This window comes from Emydura macquarii, unplaced genomic scaffold, assembly GCF_026122565.2.
Source record: "Emydura macquarii macquarii isolate MOO-44397 ecotype Brisbane River unplaced genomic scaffold, CSIRO-AGI_Emac_v2 contig_1119, whole genome shotgun sequence".
In the NCBI taxonomy this organism is placed as follows: Eukaryota; Metazoa; Chordata; order Testudines; family Chelidae; genus Emydura; species Emydura macquarii.
The window spans coordinates 19774236-19791931 of NW_027131256.1; the positions used below are offsets into that span (position 1 = coordinate 19774236).

General features: G+C 37.5%; 1 protein-coding gene across 5 annotated transcripts in view; it reads left to right on the plus strand.

Moving 5' to 3' along the window:
• The window catches only part of CRYBG3 (crystallin beta-gamma domain containing 3), a 122232-nt gene that overhangs the window by 20247 nt on the left and 84289 nt on the right, over nucleotides 1-17696 (plus strand). For all 5 annotated transcript variants that reach the window (XM_067546259.1, XM_067546258.1, XM_067546260.1 and 2 more), the window contains exons 2-3: nucleotides 3193-3271; nucleotides 15330-15763. In XM_067546259.1, coding sequence (XP_067402360.1) covers nucleotides 3193-3271; nucleotides 15330-15763 — 513 coding nt within the window. The remainder of the gene's footprint in view (nucleotides 1-3192; nucleotides 3272-15329; nucleotides 15764-17696) is intronic.

The window sequence follows — 17696 nt, forward strand, 5'->3', positions numbered from 1 at the left end:
GTAAAAATCTTGGACAGATCATGGCCAAAAAACAAAAATTCATGGCCCGTAATCTGTCCATGACTTTTACTATAGATACCTCTGACTAAATCTTAGCCTTAATTATAAACAATGAAACCTAGAATATATTTGGTCAGAATTATATTTATCCACGTAGTGAAAAGTCATTATAGTGTTGCTTGAAAAACGGAATTTGTTAACTTGCTGAGATTTGACAGTTAGAATTGAAGTAGATTGATATAATTTTGGGGCATCTTCATTCAAAACATATATACAAATTTCCTGAGAATGTTGTTATAAACTTCATAGTTTTACTTACATTCAAGGGATATGAAGAATAAAGTATGCCTATTGTTGTATGTAAGCAGGTAGTATGTTTTTTCAGCTGTGGAGGGGGTTGTTCTATTGCAACAGATGGGAATGGCACAGTTACATTAGCTCACGTGTTTTGAACTCAGTAGAGAAGAGCTTTGTGTAATTTTCCTCCAAAAATACAACTAATGCTAAATACCTATTTTTCTGCTTGGAAAGTAATGTAGCGTGTTCCACTATTTACAGATGCTTCAATTGCATAACATTAAATGTGATAAAAACACTGAATTCAAGCTCTCTGTTTTAGTAATATAAGAATGCTAGTATAGGTCATCAAGAGCCTCCTCAGTAATAACTGGACTATTCTCCAGTCCTAAATATAATATTTGGCACCAGCTGACACACACTTATTGTTCTGTTCTGGAAGGTAGTCTCAACTTTTAGGGGAAAACAAAACAATGTAGTTTTATTCTAAACAATCCAAGAGCCATGTTTTCTGCAGAGAGAACTTTTATGCTTAAATTTTTTATGCATTTATTTACACTGTGACTCATCTAGTGTGTACCAAGGGCTCTGTAAAAACCATGTTGTTTACTGACTAAAGCAGAAGGTTTAGAATATTGAAACACATGGAAGATTTAAAAAAGACTAATTTAATACGGTAATGTTCAGGTTCAGTTTTGGGGGTGGAGGGATTGTTTTTGTTTTGTTTTTAATGTGACATTTGTCTCAAAACTAAATACAAGTTTAACTCTTTGTTCACTGCACATATTGCAGGATTCTACAGTAACATGATGTGTCCAAGCAAGGCTGGTGCTAGGACAAAATAAATCTGGTGTATGTCAATATTATAGTTCAAAGATGTTGTCTTTTGTCTGTAAAAAAAACCAAAAATGATAAAACGTTTTAGAAAACATGGCTTATGAAGGAACGGGTAAAGATTAGAGGGAAAATGGTGATAGGGTAGCATTCTAATGGTCTATAAATACATGTGATAATTAAGACAGGTTGAGATATATTAATAGACCAGTCTTATAAGAAGTAATGCCCTAAAAGCTAAGGGGAAAATCCTCCTCTTGTGGTGGATATCAACCCCATTATTCAACTTTTCCTACATGCAGAAAGCTCCTATTGACATCAAGTATCTCCTCATCAAGATAAGCCATGAAGATCTCAGAGTAGGATTTTGCCCTAAGAGAGAGAAAACTAGGTTAAACACAGTAAAGTACTTTTATTATGGTGCGATGACCTGCCTAAAGGAGGTTATGAAATCTTCATGGAACACGTTCAAAGCAGGACAAGGAATTAATAGGGATATAGTATTAATCCATAAAAACTGTCTCACAGAGATACAGCAGGGTGGACTAGATCTTTAATTTTATTCTTTTCCCATTTATATATCTGCTTAAAAAGTGCCTATTGAATGCTCTAAGCATTTCTGGACAAGTGTTTAAAAATACTGTCCATGGTGATCCTAGTTGTTTTTTGAGTTTAAACATGACCTGTAAAAGAGAGAGAAGAAATGGCTCTTTCTGTCTCTGCAATAAAAGGCTTAATGGCTTAATACTGCTCTTAATGTTAGAAATAGCTTCTTTATTTTCTTTCTAAGGGGGAGGACTTTTGAAATCTGAGCAATTGAGAAAGGAAGGGATTTTTAGTCAGCCAGTTGACAATTTCTTTGTGTATATTAACACATTTAACTCAAAGTCCTAACAAACACGTGGGAGTAAAACTCTCTTTTTGAAAGAGTCAGACACACCCGTGGCCATGGTTAACACCAGTTAATGAGAGCTTTTTTAATTCTCCAGTGAAACCAGAGAAGACACTTTGCTGTTCCTGTTGGTTATAAAAGAAGAATGTGTAGAGTTTTTCCTTATTTTCAAAAAGCCAACAACTTTCAAATCCTCTTTTACATACCATAAAGAAACATACAATAGTATGGATCTAAGTAAACTGAGAAGGTTTTATTGAATAAGAGAGAGACTGGGTGATGTTGCTCTTATTATGGCAGAGTGTTTCATAAATACAGGGTACCTTGGTATAACACTGTCTTCACAAATTGTTGAGAAGCCACCAAATGAACTTTTTTCTTCACTATTTTTGCGTGCAGAGGGGTGAAGATAAGAGTGAGGTTGGTTTGGATGTGTTGGCATATTAAAGGCAGCAACGACTATAATTAAGGTTGTCTGACACTTCCCATTATGGGACCCTGTTTTCAGTTACTTATAAGTTATAACTTAAACTGTTTGACTGAAATTTTTCATGCCAATTACCTGCCTAAAGTCTGTTGGGAAAGTTTCAGCAAAACGGTCTGCCATTGCCAAGAAAGAGAATGGGCAGGGGGGGAAGTACATTGGTTTTGCTCCTTTTAAAAAAAACTGGTTGTAAGAATTTTTTGAGAAGCTCTAGCATATCCCTACCTTGGAGCAGGAACTTAAAATTTAGCAGAGTGGTCATCTTGGTGTCAGTGTTGTGCCTTTTGCTGTCCCCATGAAAATTCACTCACATTTGGCCACGTTATAAGCTTTTGTTTAGAAAAAATCTTGGTTTGGACAAGAGGTTTGTTAGCTTGGCAGCTGAAGTCAATGTAGATGAAATCTTCAAAGAGCATGCTCCTTCTCCTCACAGCTCCATTGCGCCAGTCAGACTGTGCATGCAGCATCCCCATAAAGCAATTGAGCATGCTCCATCCAAGAACTGCAGGCAGGTTTTTGTATATATTTTTAAAGAGTAAATATGTGCAACATGCTCTCTTTTTAACCAAAAAAAAAAAAAAAAAAAATCGCTTCAGCTTTGCTTTTAAATTGCATGATATAATATCTCTTGTAGCTCTGCCTAGTACAGGTCTTTAAAATAGTTAAATGTATTTTTGTTTTTCAGCTTTACAAGTAAGGAAAATGAACCTATCAATGTGAAAAGTGATCAAAAGGAAATAACACTTCTCCCTGAGCTGTTAAAGGTATGATTTTATTTATTTATTTTTCACTGAGCCAGTGTTTATTGCCTTTCACCTACCCCCTTTTTAAGTATTATTATTAGTATTATTGTTTAATATTTTTACTGTGGTGGTGCCTAGAGGCCACAGTCAGAAATTGAGTCTCCATTGTGATGCGCGCACACACACACACACACACACACACACACACACACACACACACACACACACACACACACACACACACACACACACACACACACACACACACACACACACACACACACAAAACAAAAAGACAGTGCCTGCTCTAAACCCCTGAAAGAAAGTTTACTTGGTCCTGCCTCAGTGCCAGGAGGCTGGACTTGACAACCTCTCGAGATCCCGTCCATTCCAATGTTTCTGTGATTCTGACGTCCCTACCCTTGCTTACAATTGAAACAAATGCTCATTTAGTGCTAATGAAACACGCAGGATTGACAATCCTGGAGAAGAGTCATAATTTTATCCAAGGAACAGGTATTTTGTCAAATGTCTCTCTAATGCTTCGTCCACGTGAACTATAAGCCCCAGTCTTCCCTATGCAGCGATGGCATCATTTTAAAACAAACTTGAGGGACCTCCAATCACACAAGTTACCAACCAAAACAACTGTATAATTTTTCTGCTGTAACCCTTGTCCTCCTTTTCTCCCTTATTCACCAGAGTTAAACATAAGAATGACCATACTGGGTCAGAACAGTGGTCCCTATAACCCAATATCCTGTCTTCTGACAGTGCCCAACATCATATACTTCAGAGGGAATGAACAGAACAGGGCAATTATTGAGTGGTTCATCCCGTATTATCCAGTCTCAGTATCTCAGAGGCATAGGATCATCCAGAGCAGTGGCTTTCAACCTTTCCACATTACTGTACCCTTTCAGGAGTCTGAATTGTCTTGTGTACCCCAAGTTTCACATCACTTTAAAACTACTTGCTTACAAAATCAGACATAAAAATACAAAAGTGTCACAGCACGCTGTTACTGAAACATTGCTTATTTTCTAATTTTTATCATATTATAAAATATATCAATTGGAATATAAGTATTGTTCTTAAATTTAACTGTATAGTATATAGAGCAGTATAAACAAGTCATTGTCTGTATGGAATTTTAGTTTGTACTGACTTTGCTAGTGCTTTTTATGTAGCCTGTTGTGAACCTAGGCAAATATCTGGAAGTGTTGATGTGTCCTCTGAAAGACCTCTGCATACCCCAGTGATACATGTACTCCTGGATGAGAACCACTGCTCCGGAGCATGGGGTTATGTCCCTGACCATCTTGGCTAATAGAAATTGATGCTCCTATCCTCTCTGACCTTAACTGATTCTTTTTTTTTTTTTAACCCTTTTATAGTTTTGGCCTTCACAACCTCCCCTGACAATGAGTTCCACAGGTTGACTGTGTGTTGTGTGAAGAAATACTTCCTTTTGTTTGTTTTATACCTGCTGCCTATTAATTTCATTGGGTGACCCCTTGTTCTGGTGTTATGTGAATGGGTAAATAACGCTTCCTTATTTACTTTCTCCACACCATGCATGATTTTATAGTCCTCTATCATATCTTCCCATACTCTCTCTCTTCCAAGCAGTCCCAGTCTTTTTAATCTCTCCATGTATGGAAGCAGTTCTATACCCTTAATCATTTTTCTTGCCCTTTTCTGTAATTTTTCTGATTCTAATATATCTTTCTTGATATGAGGCAACCCTTCATCTCACTGTGTCTTAATTTATGCTCCAATCCTACAAAATGACCTTTAGTCTTCTGTGATCAGGGCCTTCTATTGTAAGAGGTTCGGGGCAGGAACACTGTTTTGCCTGCAGAGTGCCATTCCTGTTTATTTCACAATATATATAATTACATACAGCGCAGCTACTGTCTGTGCAACTTTCCTCAAGATTATCTCCTCCTCTTTGTGCCTCAACCCTGACCAGGTGGGATGACAGGGGTGAGAAGGTAGTTCATTCTCTAGACATTCAATCATTGGTGTCTCTGCTCAGGCCGCGTGAGAGTACAAGTTAGTGCAAACTGTGGTGTGGTTATCTGTCATTTCAGATAGGCCACTGCACAGATGATGACTTTCAGATGCTATTGATCTGGGCTGAGTTTATTTTTGAGTGCTGAAAATATACAGGGAAAAAAATGATCCTTCCCCAAAAGATTTACCATCTGTATATGATTGTAGAGGCACAAAACATGCTAGTGAACTAGGTGAGATACAATCTCAAAACAGTGGGTCTTTTTCTCCCTTTTTAAAAACAAGCGCGCGCACATGCTGTCTTTCTACAGTGGGTCACTGGTGAAAAGCTTTACAGGAGAAGTTGGTTTTGAGGAAGGATTATGAAAAGAGAGGTCATTTGGTGTGTCTGAATATAGAATATACTGTTGGACGTATAAGGGGTATATAGGATGAGATGGTTTCTAAGGGAAAATATAAGGAGGATGTAGGATGAGAAGGGAAAGAATGAGCAGGTTGTGTGGGTGGAGCAAAGGGACCATCAGCAGTTTGAACCAGCGACCTAGTGGTTTCTTTTTTTTTTTTTTTAACTGATCATTATGTTATCATGGTTTAAAACAAAACCCCACCAAACCTCATTTATTTTTTACTTTGCAAAGAATAATACTAATTCAGCAATTACCATTTTGGTTATAAGTCTGTTATAATTACAGCAAATAATGAAATTCTCTATGCAGAGTCCGCTTCAGCCATCTTTTCTGCAATGTTATACTAAAGATAGGTGTGAAAGGAAATTCTGCAAGAGGGTTTTGGCTGCAGGGAATCTAAACTTAAATACTCTCCGTCTCGTTGGTAGAATTCTTTGTTTAATAATATTGCCTGTGATTTGTGTTTTGTCTTCTTGTGGTTTTATAATATGCATTACATTATTTCTTGTGGTAATTAATTCATTGTGCCTGTCTCTGAGAGTTGGCTTTGTAAAGAAGGTGCAATGTTCATATTATTAAAACACTGGCCATTTGTTGAGTATCTCAAGGATGCCTGTGAAGTTAAAGTTAAACTGCTCTTCCTCTTCCTTAGTGCCTTTACGTCACTTACCTGGTGGATTCCTAGAATATCCTTCCATGTTTCTTTCTATAATGTGGCTGAAAATAATTTTTAATGTATTTTAGAAGTGTGTAAATAGACTATTTTCTATATATGCAGTTTAGTAAAATTACAGATGGTTGGTCAATGTGAGATGGCGGGAAAAAGATTTCGCCTAAGGTTTAAAGTTAATTGTAATAGGGCCTCATTGTACCATATTTGATGTCAGCCAAGTTGATCTTGTGTAAAGATCCTTAATAGATGAAGTATTGCTACACAGTTCAAATAAATTGTTGAAAGACTCTGTGGTTCAGCAGTTTGAGTAATGGATAAAGTTTGGTGTTGGAAGATAGACATTGCACTTTTATTGGATTAAATCATTAGATTTTTTAAAAATTCTTCAGAATAGTCCTTTTACAGTTGCCCTTTCACAATACATTAATGTGGACATCTTCTGAAATTCTAAAATTGTTCTTTTAGCTATTTACTTGGGGGAATATGTTAGTCAGCCTTTGTTTGATCAATATCCAGGAAATGTTTTTGAAATATTATTTGTTATATGCATTGACCTCACCCTTTAATTCACTACCAGAAAGTACATTGTGAATTGACATTTGCAGATTGTGTTTCACTTCCGTTTCTGTGAGCCAGGGCTGTAAACATGGTTCTTTCTGAATAAATGTTCCATTTAGAAAGTCAGCTTTTCAATGCCATAATTATTAATAAACATATAGCTACATAGGGTATACAATGCTTGAGTATTTTTAGTCTCTGTGTTGCAGGAATACAAAATCAGTGTCCCAAAGCTATTAATTTTATTATTGTTTATTATTACTTAAAATGGGCCACTTCTTCCTTTCCTGGAACAGATAGTAACATTTTTTTGTTTCATCTTAAAATGTGTGTGGGATTTTTTTTATTTTATTTTTTTTTACAGTTTTTCTATAAACCTCTTAAAACAGTGATTTATAGTTGAAATGCAGAACTACTTAACTTGAACTCTGCTATCAGCTGCTGCACAAATACTTGTAGTGCGATGAGCTCTAGGCCTGAAAATGACTTGCTGGTACAGTTTTGATGGAGAAATTGCAATGAACACTTTTAGAAAGGTTTGTATCCCTACTTTTCAGTATTAAATATTATATCATTTAAAGGTAACACAAATATGGCCCTATTTATGCCCTTCCATAATGCTAGGACTCGATGTCAAAGAGCAAGACCGTACAACTTTTAAATTCTGGCTTAATTAATATATGTTATGAAGACATCTGTGCGTTTTTGTTAACTTCACAGCTTATCTACACCTAGTGGGCCTGTATCTCGTCTCATTTTCACCTGTATAAATGCCACCCTTGTAAAACTTGTTACATCAGGATTGGAACCAATATCTTTCCAAGCTTACTAAATGCTTTTCTAAAGTAAAGTCTATTTTATGTTGGCTTTGAATATGTTAACACAAAGTACAATTTCTCAGCTGGAGTGTGGACTCTTGCTGGATACTTGTTACAGGACTTAATTAGCAAAGTCCCAGAGAGGAACTGCTTCACTTTTGGGAGATCAGGGCATTAAAGCAGTATTGTCAAATGTGAGTGCTCAAAAATCATGAGACTGCCTTAAAAATCTTTGGATTTAAAAAAAAATCTGGCAGGCTTTTATTTGCCCCCCACCTTTTTTTTTTTTTTTTTTTTGAGCTTTTTAGGGTTCATGTTTTCAATGTTTTCAGGCCTGAGGTCTAGAAACTTTTCCTTAATGCGGAGATTTTCACATAATCACGTGACTACAGAAGCTAGGGCTTTAAGGTAAATATCAAATATTATGAGATTTTCAATAAAATCATGAGAGTTGGCAGGATCTTTCCTAAAATCTATAATTCTGTAATGGTGACATTCACCCAGATGCAGAGGGCATGTGTGATGAACCCCTTCAGGAGGGGGAAACTTGGGCAGCCAGCTCTCTCAGCAGGGGTGGTATGAGAAAGATTGGGCAGAACTTTGAACAGGCTGGTACCAGAAGACCTAATTGAATGCGGATTATAATTGGAAACACAATATCTGCGCTTACGTAGTCTGCTGGTAGGATGTGCATGTGGGTGAACATCAGCCCTTCCTACCCCACGTATTTCCCCATATGCAGTCTGTGATTGCTCAGTCTTTTTGCAAGGAAAAGGTGAATTTCATCTTTACTGAAAATTATTTTTAAAAAGTCAAAGGAAGAATCAATTATATGGTAATGGGCTACCCAAAAATTCACCTCTAAACACATTCATTTAAAAAAAAGAAACAGAACAGTGATATTAACAGGATTTAGAGATGAGAGAGAATAAACAAGCGAGACAATTAATTCATGTCTTTACAGTAGATCCATCTGTAAAAGTGAGACTTTTTCACGTATTGAGAAATGAGTACCAACTCTTGATATTTAATCAGAGAACTTTACTGGGGAAAAATCAGGAGTGAGAAACTTGAAATAACCATCCAAATGTTAGTGGAACTTTATTTTAAAAGTTCAGTTTATCTTTCTAGAAGCTTGCCTTGCTTTCAGGTTTTCTCTTAAAGAACTTTTGTTTTGAACGGGGTCTTTTTCGCTGTTTTTTTATTTAAAAAACAAAAAACACACACTTTTTTCCCTGCTTATTTTCTAACCTCAGTAGCATCAAGTCTGGTCTTCCTTAATTTTGATAGGATACCTTCTGAGTGTGTCAGAACCTGCTTATTGTGAACTCATAGCACCTTAATCAAAAAGGCATGGGTGTTTGAATCTTTAACAAAGACCATCTTGTGTCCAAAATGTTGACTAGCCATTAAAATTAACTATTGTTAAAAGCAAATGGAAAAATTAATTTCTAACTAAAAATCCCTTCGCGTTGCTGAACTTTCATTTTAACTAAAGAATTAGTTTTCCAGTCATCATAGTCTTCCTTGGCAGATAAGACCAGAATTGTTAATATAATAAAGAACAGAAAAATGTTTTTGTTTTTTGGATATTTTTAAACATCAAGCCTTATCAAGTCTTTATGCAGCATAAAAAGGCCTGGGCCTAAAAGGTGTATAAGCCAGTTATTGTCTTTCACAAAATATCTTTAAAAGATTAATTTCTTTCTGAAAATACTGGATTCTCCTTCTTTGTTTGGCTTTTAATGCATTTTTTCTGTAGTGTTTAGATTATCTTGTGTGTTTGATTATTTTAAAAGTAATTTTTCAATTATGGAAAAATAGATTTTAGAGACTGGTATTACCTCCTCCAGCCTCCTTCTAACTACCACCCCCAAACACTACAAGAGCTTCTCTATCTGATTCCTAAGTGTTAAATCCAGCTTTGTCTAGAATATAATTAGTGAGTTGCAGCACTTCCTTAGATAACACTTATTTATTGTCTAATAACTTTTACTGTTAGGAAAAGTTAAAACAGAATAACTAAAAAAAAAAGTATTTCTAATCTTATGCCTTTCCTCCTCTTGTTGTTCCAGCTCCTCCTGGTTTGTCCGGGGAAATATAGGGACTGCAATAGTTAATTATATCAGTTGCTCAAGGATACCTAATTTTTTCTTTCACACTGTATGGTAAACAGAAGCCTGCTTCTTGTGTGAGATCCATGTGTTGCAGCACAAAGCAAGTGGAAGACCGTATCAAAAGGGGCAAGACTCTTTTCCTTTGCAGATGAGAGAAAATATACTGGCTGTAGTTTTGCAGTAGCTACTCTCTGTGGGAATATACAGGTCTGCCAACTACTCTGACTGTTTCTTGGTGGATTTTGTTTCATGTACAATGTTTGAACAACTGTAGCCCATAAAATTAACTAAGCTAAAATTGGATACTCATTAAAAGCTAGTCAAATCAAGTGAAATTAGTTAAAGCCTTAACTCTGATCTGTCTGTCTTGGCATGGCATCTCACAAGGTCACACTAGTTGGGGCAATAGTCCATAATGGTACTACTTTGTAGATTCGTGGTGCCTTTCATACAAGAATCTCAAAGCACTTTACATATACTAATGAATAAAGTTTTAGAGGTTGGTAAGAATGCTGTGCATTTTGCATAGGTAAACTGAGGCATTGCAAAGTTAAGTGACTTGTCAAAAATCATGAGATGAGTCAATGAGAACCTAAAAGTCTTGACGCCAAGTCCTCTTCTCTTAACACTAAATCACACTATATAGTAGAAACTCAGAGTTACGAAGACCTCGGGAGTGGAGGTTGGTTGTAATTCTGAACTGTTTGTAACTCTGAACAAAACGTTATGATTGTTCTTTCAGAAGTTTAGAATTGAACATTAACTTAATACAACTTTGCAACCCTACTCTGCAGAAGAAAAATGCTGCTTTTGCTTTATTTTTTTAGTAGTATAAGTTTAACACAGTACTGTACTGTATTTGCTTCTCTCTCTCTCTCTCTCTCTCTCTCTCTCTCTCTCTGTGGCTGCTTGATTGCGTACTTCCGGTTCCAAATGAGGTGTGCAGTTGACTGGTCAGTTCGTAACTCTGGTGTTCATAACTCTATGAGGTTCTACTGTATCTCAGCAACAAGATAGCATATTTAAAGTGGTCGTTTGCTGAGGTATAATGGTAATAAAATTAAAATGTATGAATATGCTTACAAAGTGTGCTCCCTCCACAAAGTCCAGTACAGTAAAACAAATAGTTAGCGAGGGACTGTCATGGTGCTGTCTAGAATTTCTGCTTCATAATTGGTATTCATTTACAGGGGAGTTAGAGTCTAGTCTGAAATGTCTCACTTTTATGGCTGGAAGCTATGTCTTTTGTTCATGGAAATCTGTGTTCTAATGCTATTAGTATTTTCATTTCATTCATTTGTTGGGATAGTAGAAGCGATTGTACTCTTGGCAGATTGACACAGATCTGTCCCTGCTAAATTAGCGCCTCTAGCAACTTGAATTGCTGCCGACTCGGTTACTGAGAGAAATCAACCATCAGCGATCACAAATAGCTGTTCTTTATATTTAATAAGTAAACCTTATGGCCAAACAGCCTGTCTTTAGGTTATTATTGTATCCTTGGGAGTTTATCCAGCACTTCAGTGGCACTGTTTATGGTAGCAGTGAACACTGTATCCAGTTGTGTGTTTTGGATCATTCATCCCCATGGCCATTAATGTTATGTTCTTAATCTTGGGGGGAGTCAAGTTATTTATCTTAGATTATATTATTGGATTACCTTTCCCCACTAGCTTGGTTGCAGACAAAATGAGTTTAGAGGCAGGAGGAATGGAGAGTGAAAGTCTTTTGGGGTGTGGTACTGCCTGTATTCTGCTCTCTGGGAGATGGGCAGTTGTGCATGAGAGTTTCAGGGGCAATAAAGTCTTACTAGATGTGAAGACAGTGCAGTCTCGCCTCATTAATTTGCTTCCCCCAGTGCCACGTTATATAACTATACAAGACAGAACAGGAGTAGTGTTGCTTGTACAATGCCTAGCACAGTGAGGTCATGATGCAGATTGAAGGCGCTAGGGGCTACCATGTTACAAAAGATAAAGAAAATAATTAACAAAAAATCATCTTAGTGCACTAACAAAAGTGAGGCAAAGGGGAGAATATATGAAATATGGTGAGGAGGTTTGATATATACTGTATGTGTGTGTTGAGAAACGATAGCTTTGCATAGCTTCTGTAGTCAGACTTCAAATGTGCATTAAAACAACATACATTGACTTGATGCAAATGTTTCTCAGGAGTTTTGCTGTACCCGCATAGGCATGCTTGCCTGCCTGCAGCACTCCTTATTGTCAAATACTTGGAAGCGCCCTTTTACATGGAACGCTCACTCGCCCTCCCCCCAATTATCCTGAATTGTGTAAGTGATTTAGCAGTGTTCATGCAAGCAGAGACTACCAAACAGCTTTTCAATTCATGAGACATGAATCATGATTAAAACTAAGGAGCACAATCTTAAGGCTTTTGGTGCTCAGAGCTGCCATAGGAGGAGCTTCATGTGCGGAGAGTATGCAGGACTGAGCTCCTAGTCCCCAGGAGCAAGCTGAATTCACTTACTTAACCCACTGTGGTGCCTGTCTCCTGAGAACAAATCTTCCCCTTAAAGTAAATGTTTTTATAAAAATTGAAAATAGAGGAAAGAATATGATGTTGTATTACTCTCTTTTTAGTATTTAATGCATTTCACTGTCATGGGCACAGAAATTCTATAAATTAATGCAAAATGTTTAAAGTTTCAAAGTTACGATACAGAGAAACAATGAAATCCCTATACACTTTCTTTTGAGGAATTTTTATTAAATATTTTTTAATCCTATACATAAGGAGTTTATTTTTCTTATGTTCCCTGGTTTATACTTCTAATATCTCCCTCTTTACCTCTTCCTCCCCCCCCCACACACAATTTAATCAGATACTGAACACTGATGCAGCACAATATGCAGTGAAGTAGAAGTGAACTATGGCACAACTTCCCTAATTTGACTAGTGACCAAGAAGTCTGTTTTGAATTAATAAATTTTGTCGATTAGGAAGTAAACCAAACAAAAAAAGTCTCTCACAAAATACAGTGCTTAGTTTCTCCTAGATGGGACTTTTGTAATGTGCTCTCCCTTGGGCTTCATCCGCATGCTACTTGAACACTTCGACTAGTGCTGAATATAGCAGCCTGCTTGCTTGGAAGTGCCATGTGCAGAGAGAACTTCACTACCACTTTCAGAGGGCAACACTGCTTTCTAGTTCACTTCCAGGGACACTACTAGTGTGTGGTGTTGACTTGTACAGCAAAAAATGGTATGCTGACTAAAAGAGACACCATCACATTCCCTTGTGATACCTCAGCAGTTGATCAGAAAAAGGTCTGGGAAGCAGGTGGGAATCAGGAAGGAATCTTCAACTGTGCTGCTTTCTATTTTCCCTTCTTGATCTGAGAGAGCCAGAAATGACACACTGCAAGGCCTTTCTTTTACCAGGCTTTTGCAAAAGGATTGATCTCAGTGAGTTGAAAGTAGGTGCAGGGAGGGGTGACCGTGGAAGGGGATTGATGTATTTCTGGATGGGAGGGTAGCTGATGAGACTATGGTGATGGGTGTGGCATAAAAACCTTGAATACAACAGAAAAATTCTGTTTATAGATGGTTCTCATTGGTTAACTGAGTAAGGATTATAGTTTCATTTTTTATGATTTATAATTGTTGTTCTGCATGTGCCTAGATCAGTGGTTTGGCACGCTAATAAAAGTCTAAATAATTGATAAGTGTAATTTTAATTAAGATGCCAGAACCTGGCACACTGATAAATATTTTGAGAAAACATTTTGTAAAAAACAAAATATCTTCCTTTTTAGCACTGACTGTGCCGTTAATCTCTGCAGAAGACTGAGGAGAAAAGGCCTTTTTTGTATGCATGGCATGGGCATTATTGAAGTGTAAATTAGTAAGGTTCTACTTTTATGTTCATATGCAGTGTTCCTCTTTTTTCAACACCATACCTTGAGAAGGGGAAACACACCACAAAACGAAACATGTTAATAATTGGTCTTATGAAATAGCAGAGCAAACATACTCCATTCTTTGAAGGGAAAAAAACGGTAAAATATTTAGTTGGAGGTTAAAGATCAATGTATTCAATTGCCTCTCATTAAGGAATTTATCACTGGTCCCCAAGTCTAAAAGAAGGTACTTTATTAAAATGTTTCCTTTCAACACCCAGACTTGTCAACCATTGGGTAGTCCTTCTACTGAGCAAAACTCTTATTCTATCTACTTCAAATAACTATCATAGCATTCAGTATGCCCATCTCAATTATCTAAAAGGGATGTGTCCTCAAATAAAAACAGCGCAAGGAAGTTAATGAAAATACTGACCTACTGCATGGGTAGGATAAGTGAGTGTTAGCTGATACACGATAGAGATGCTTACTTTTATCCGAAGGTATTGCTGATATAAAGATGCTACATATATTTGTTTATTCAGATTCTCCCTTCCCTGTCCTACTGATCACAATAAGTTCTTATGAATTATAGCTAAGCAAGGTTTAGATCTTTTCATATCTTAACAAGTTAGTTTGAGAGAGAGAGAGCCTACATTTTCCCATAGAAATAAATGTGAAAAAGCATTCTTACTTGGAAGTAGTCATGGACACTTGTTCTCTGAGGTACTTTTTTTGGCAGAAATAGATCTCTGGTTTTGAGCTGATGAAGGACAAGAGTCTAATTCTGTGTCTCTCAGTTGGCGGAATTCCCTCTCCTTGCCCAAAACAGTGTGTGGTCAGAGATCCACCTTTATAAAAATGAGAGAGAGCTATTTCTGAAATAAGTGACTAATAGAAAGAGTCAGTAGCCTCAGGTAAAGGCTGTGAATCGATCTGCCCATTTAAAAGGCAAATATGTATGCTTTCCTTATGTAATGTTTGTTCCATAAGTAATTCATTGTTTTTTAATAAAGTCCATCTTTAAGGCCTGATCCTGCAACCTTTCCCTCATGTGAATAGTCCCACTGATTGCACTAGGATTACTTGCACGTGAGTAAATTCATATCACGTACACGAAAGAGTGAAAAGACTGGGCCCTGTGTCCCAAACAGCTTCACAGCCTCAACTAATAAGTCTTTTCTTCTTGCTTGCAATATCATTCTATGAAAAACTGCTCCATGCTTATTCTTCTCCTTTTTGCCAGTTCAGATTATTTATGTTTTGCTTCCACCATACAGTGCTTTACCTCCACAGACATTGTTCTGCGAGCCTCAAAGCCCAGGGCTGTTTTTCAAAGAAGTATCCTGTCAAAATATTTGTTAAAAACAAAAATACTTTTTATAATTGTAAGTCCTCAATAAAGGGGCCAATTTCTGTCTCAGAAAGAAGTAGCGATATCTTAAATAAGAGAACAGAGTAAAGTAGATTGGACAAAGTTCTTAAAAATGTTCTCGTAAACAGCAGAGCAGCCAAAAGTAATGCAATGCTTGGAGGCAGTTTTAAGCTTTTTGGAATAGAGTCTGGAAAATCTATGTATTGTTTCTGTTTCAACATTATTATTCATGATTTTTTTTTTAAAGATTTCTCAAAATGATGATAAGAACCACTCCATGGAAGACCTAACCAGCTGCACAACCACAGAGGAATTAAAAAAGGCAAATAGTCTTCCTAGTTTGGCTCCTGGCATCAAAAGAGCACGTAACAGACAAGCCAGAGAAGGTTTTTTTCAGTTCCTTGGAAGCTTATTTAATATTGGATCAAAATCTTCTTTGGGAGAAGCTAAACAGCCTACCATCCAAGATGGACACAACAGATCTGGAAAGGATTTGCAGAACCCAACTGCCCTTCAGCAAGATGGCATCTCAAAGCATCAGAAAACTGAAGTATTTGTCATTTCTGTTGCTGAAACAAAAGAGATAGCAGTGAATAAAGAAGAGCCTACCTTGGCTAATATCGGGGAGGTTGGTTCACAGGATTTACAAAGAGGACAGGAACAATCTGCTGATGCAGTAACGTAAGTTCTGAAATTTTAATATTTAATGTTAACATTAAGAAACGTCTAATGGCTGCAGTGACCAGTTCTGCCATATGATTAGTAGATTCTCCGTATCTGCAGATCTTTTGTGACATTCTGGGGTGCAATCCGAACCAATGAGGGGCTGTGTCACCGCCTCCCATCTGGGCTGCTCACAAACAGCATGCAGGTCACAGCCTGATTGTCTGTGTATAGCTGCAGCCTCCCAGCTGCATCACACTGGCTTCCAGCAGCCTTTGTTATTACTATCGGGGTGACCCCAACACACTCCCAGTCCCAGATTTTCCCACAAAAACATGTGTTCTGTACTGTCCAGCCCTCTTCTGGGCAGTCCAGATACATTAGGTAAGTTGCTCCTCTAAGGGGATCAAAATACAACAGTCTGCTACCTTAAATGGAGTTACCCAAACAATTCACAACACTGGATTAGTTGTAATTAAAGAATAAAACAAGTTTATTTAATTACAAAGAGAGATTTTAAGTGAGTATAAGTATAAGGCATAAAAATCAGAAATAGTTACAAGAGACATAAAGATAAAACACATTCTAAACGTAACAAATTGGATTTGGTCAAGGTGAAGTTCTTACCACAGGTTCCCAGTAACACTCAGGCCAGGATCTGCTCCCAAAGTCCAAAGGTTGTTTCTTTTGTTTTCTTAGGTGAAAAAAGAGAGAGAGATGGCTAGCGAGAAAGAACTTGAGGTGTTTTGTCCCTCACTTTTATAGTTGTTACTCTTTGAAATGCATTTTCCTGAAGGTTATCACTTAGATAAAGTTCATTCCTGCGGTGATGAGAGACAAGGAGTCTGGTGAAGAAAAAGGTTGCACGCTGTTGAATATGTTCACCTCATGGTATATGATTAGCCCTTGAACAAATGTATCAAATACTCTATATTCCCTACATTCCGTTTAACAGGCCTACTTACTACATCACTCTCTTGCTGCAGCTGCTATTTTTTATTTTCTAATTATTTACCACTTGTATTGTGGTAGTCCCTTAAGGCCGCAAGCAAGTTGTACCCCATAGTGCCAGGTGCTGTACAAATATAATGAATTCCAATCCCTGCCCCAAAGCGCTTAGTCAAAAAAGATAATGGGAATAGCAGGTCCGCTCCCTGCTTGACTCCATTTGACTTTTTCTCTTCTATAATAGATTTTGTGTATCTTTTCCTGCATTTTCTTCAGTGTTTCCTATTTTTTGTTCTATTCCCCTCAGCCACTCTACCATTGCCTCTTTTGATTTCCCAACAGTGTGTCCTCAGCCTCCTCACCTTTCCCTCCCTCCCCCATTTATTCTTCCAAAAGCCTCTATGCATATTCTGCTCTACTTCTGTTTTGTAATTTACCTCACTCCCTCCTGCCCACTAACCCCTGCCCTCTCACATGTGAATCTTGGAAATGTAACCAGACACTTAATACCAGTGGAAAAAAAGTACAGGCCACAGACAATGATACATTTCCACTCCTCTACACCACTTCCAGCTTCCTGGGTACTGACAGGCTTAGCTTCTGATTTGCTAGGTCTTGCTGCACTAGTGAATAACTGTAGTGCCCACCCCAGCTGCTGCTTTTAGCTTTCCAAGCAGCAGAGTGAATTGTACTTGATTTTGTCTGACTCTCTGATGCCCACATGGTTATAAAAAAACAAAGGTGAAAAATGACCAAACACTGGTTACTTTTCACTCTGCAGCAGTTTGTGCAAACTCTGAGCAGCAGTAGTTGAGGAGCTGGAGCAATCTCTCCGCAGACTTAAGAAGACAGCACTGCATCAGCCTACACTTTAGGGTATGTCTACACTGAAGCTGGAAGGAGAAAATTCCAGCTCGAGAAGACATACCTATGCTAGCTCTGAGAGAGCATGCTAAAAATAGAAATGTAGCCACAGTGGCATGGGCTGGGAGCCCTGAATGTG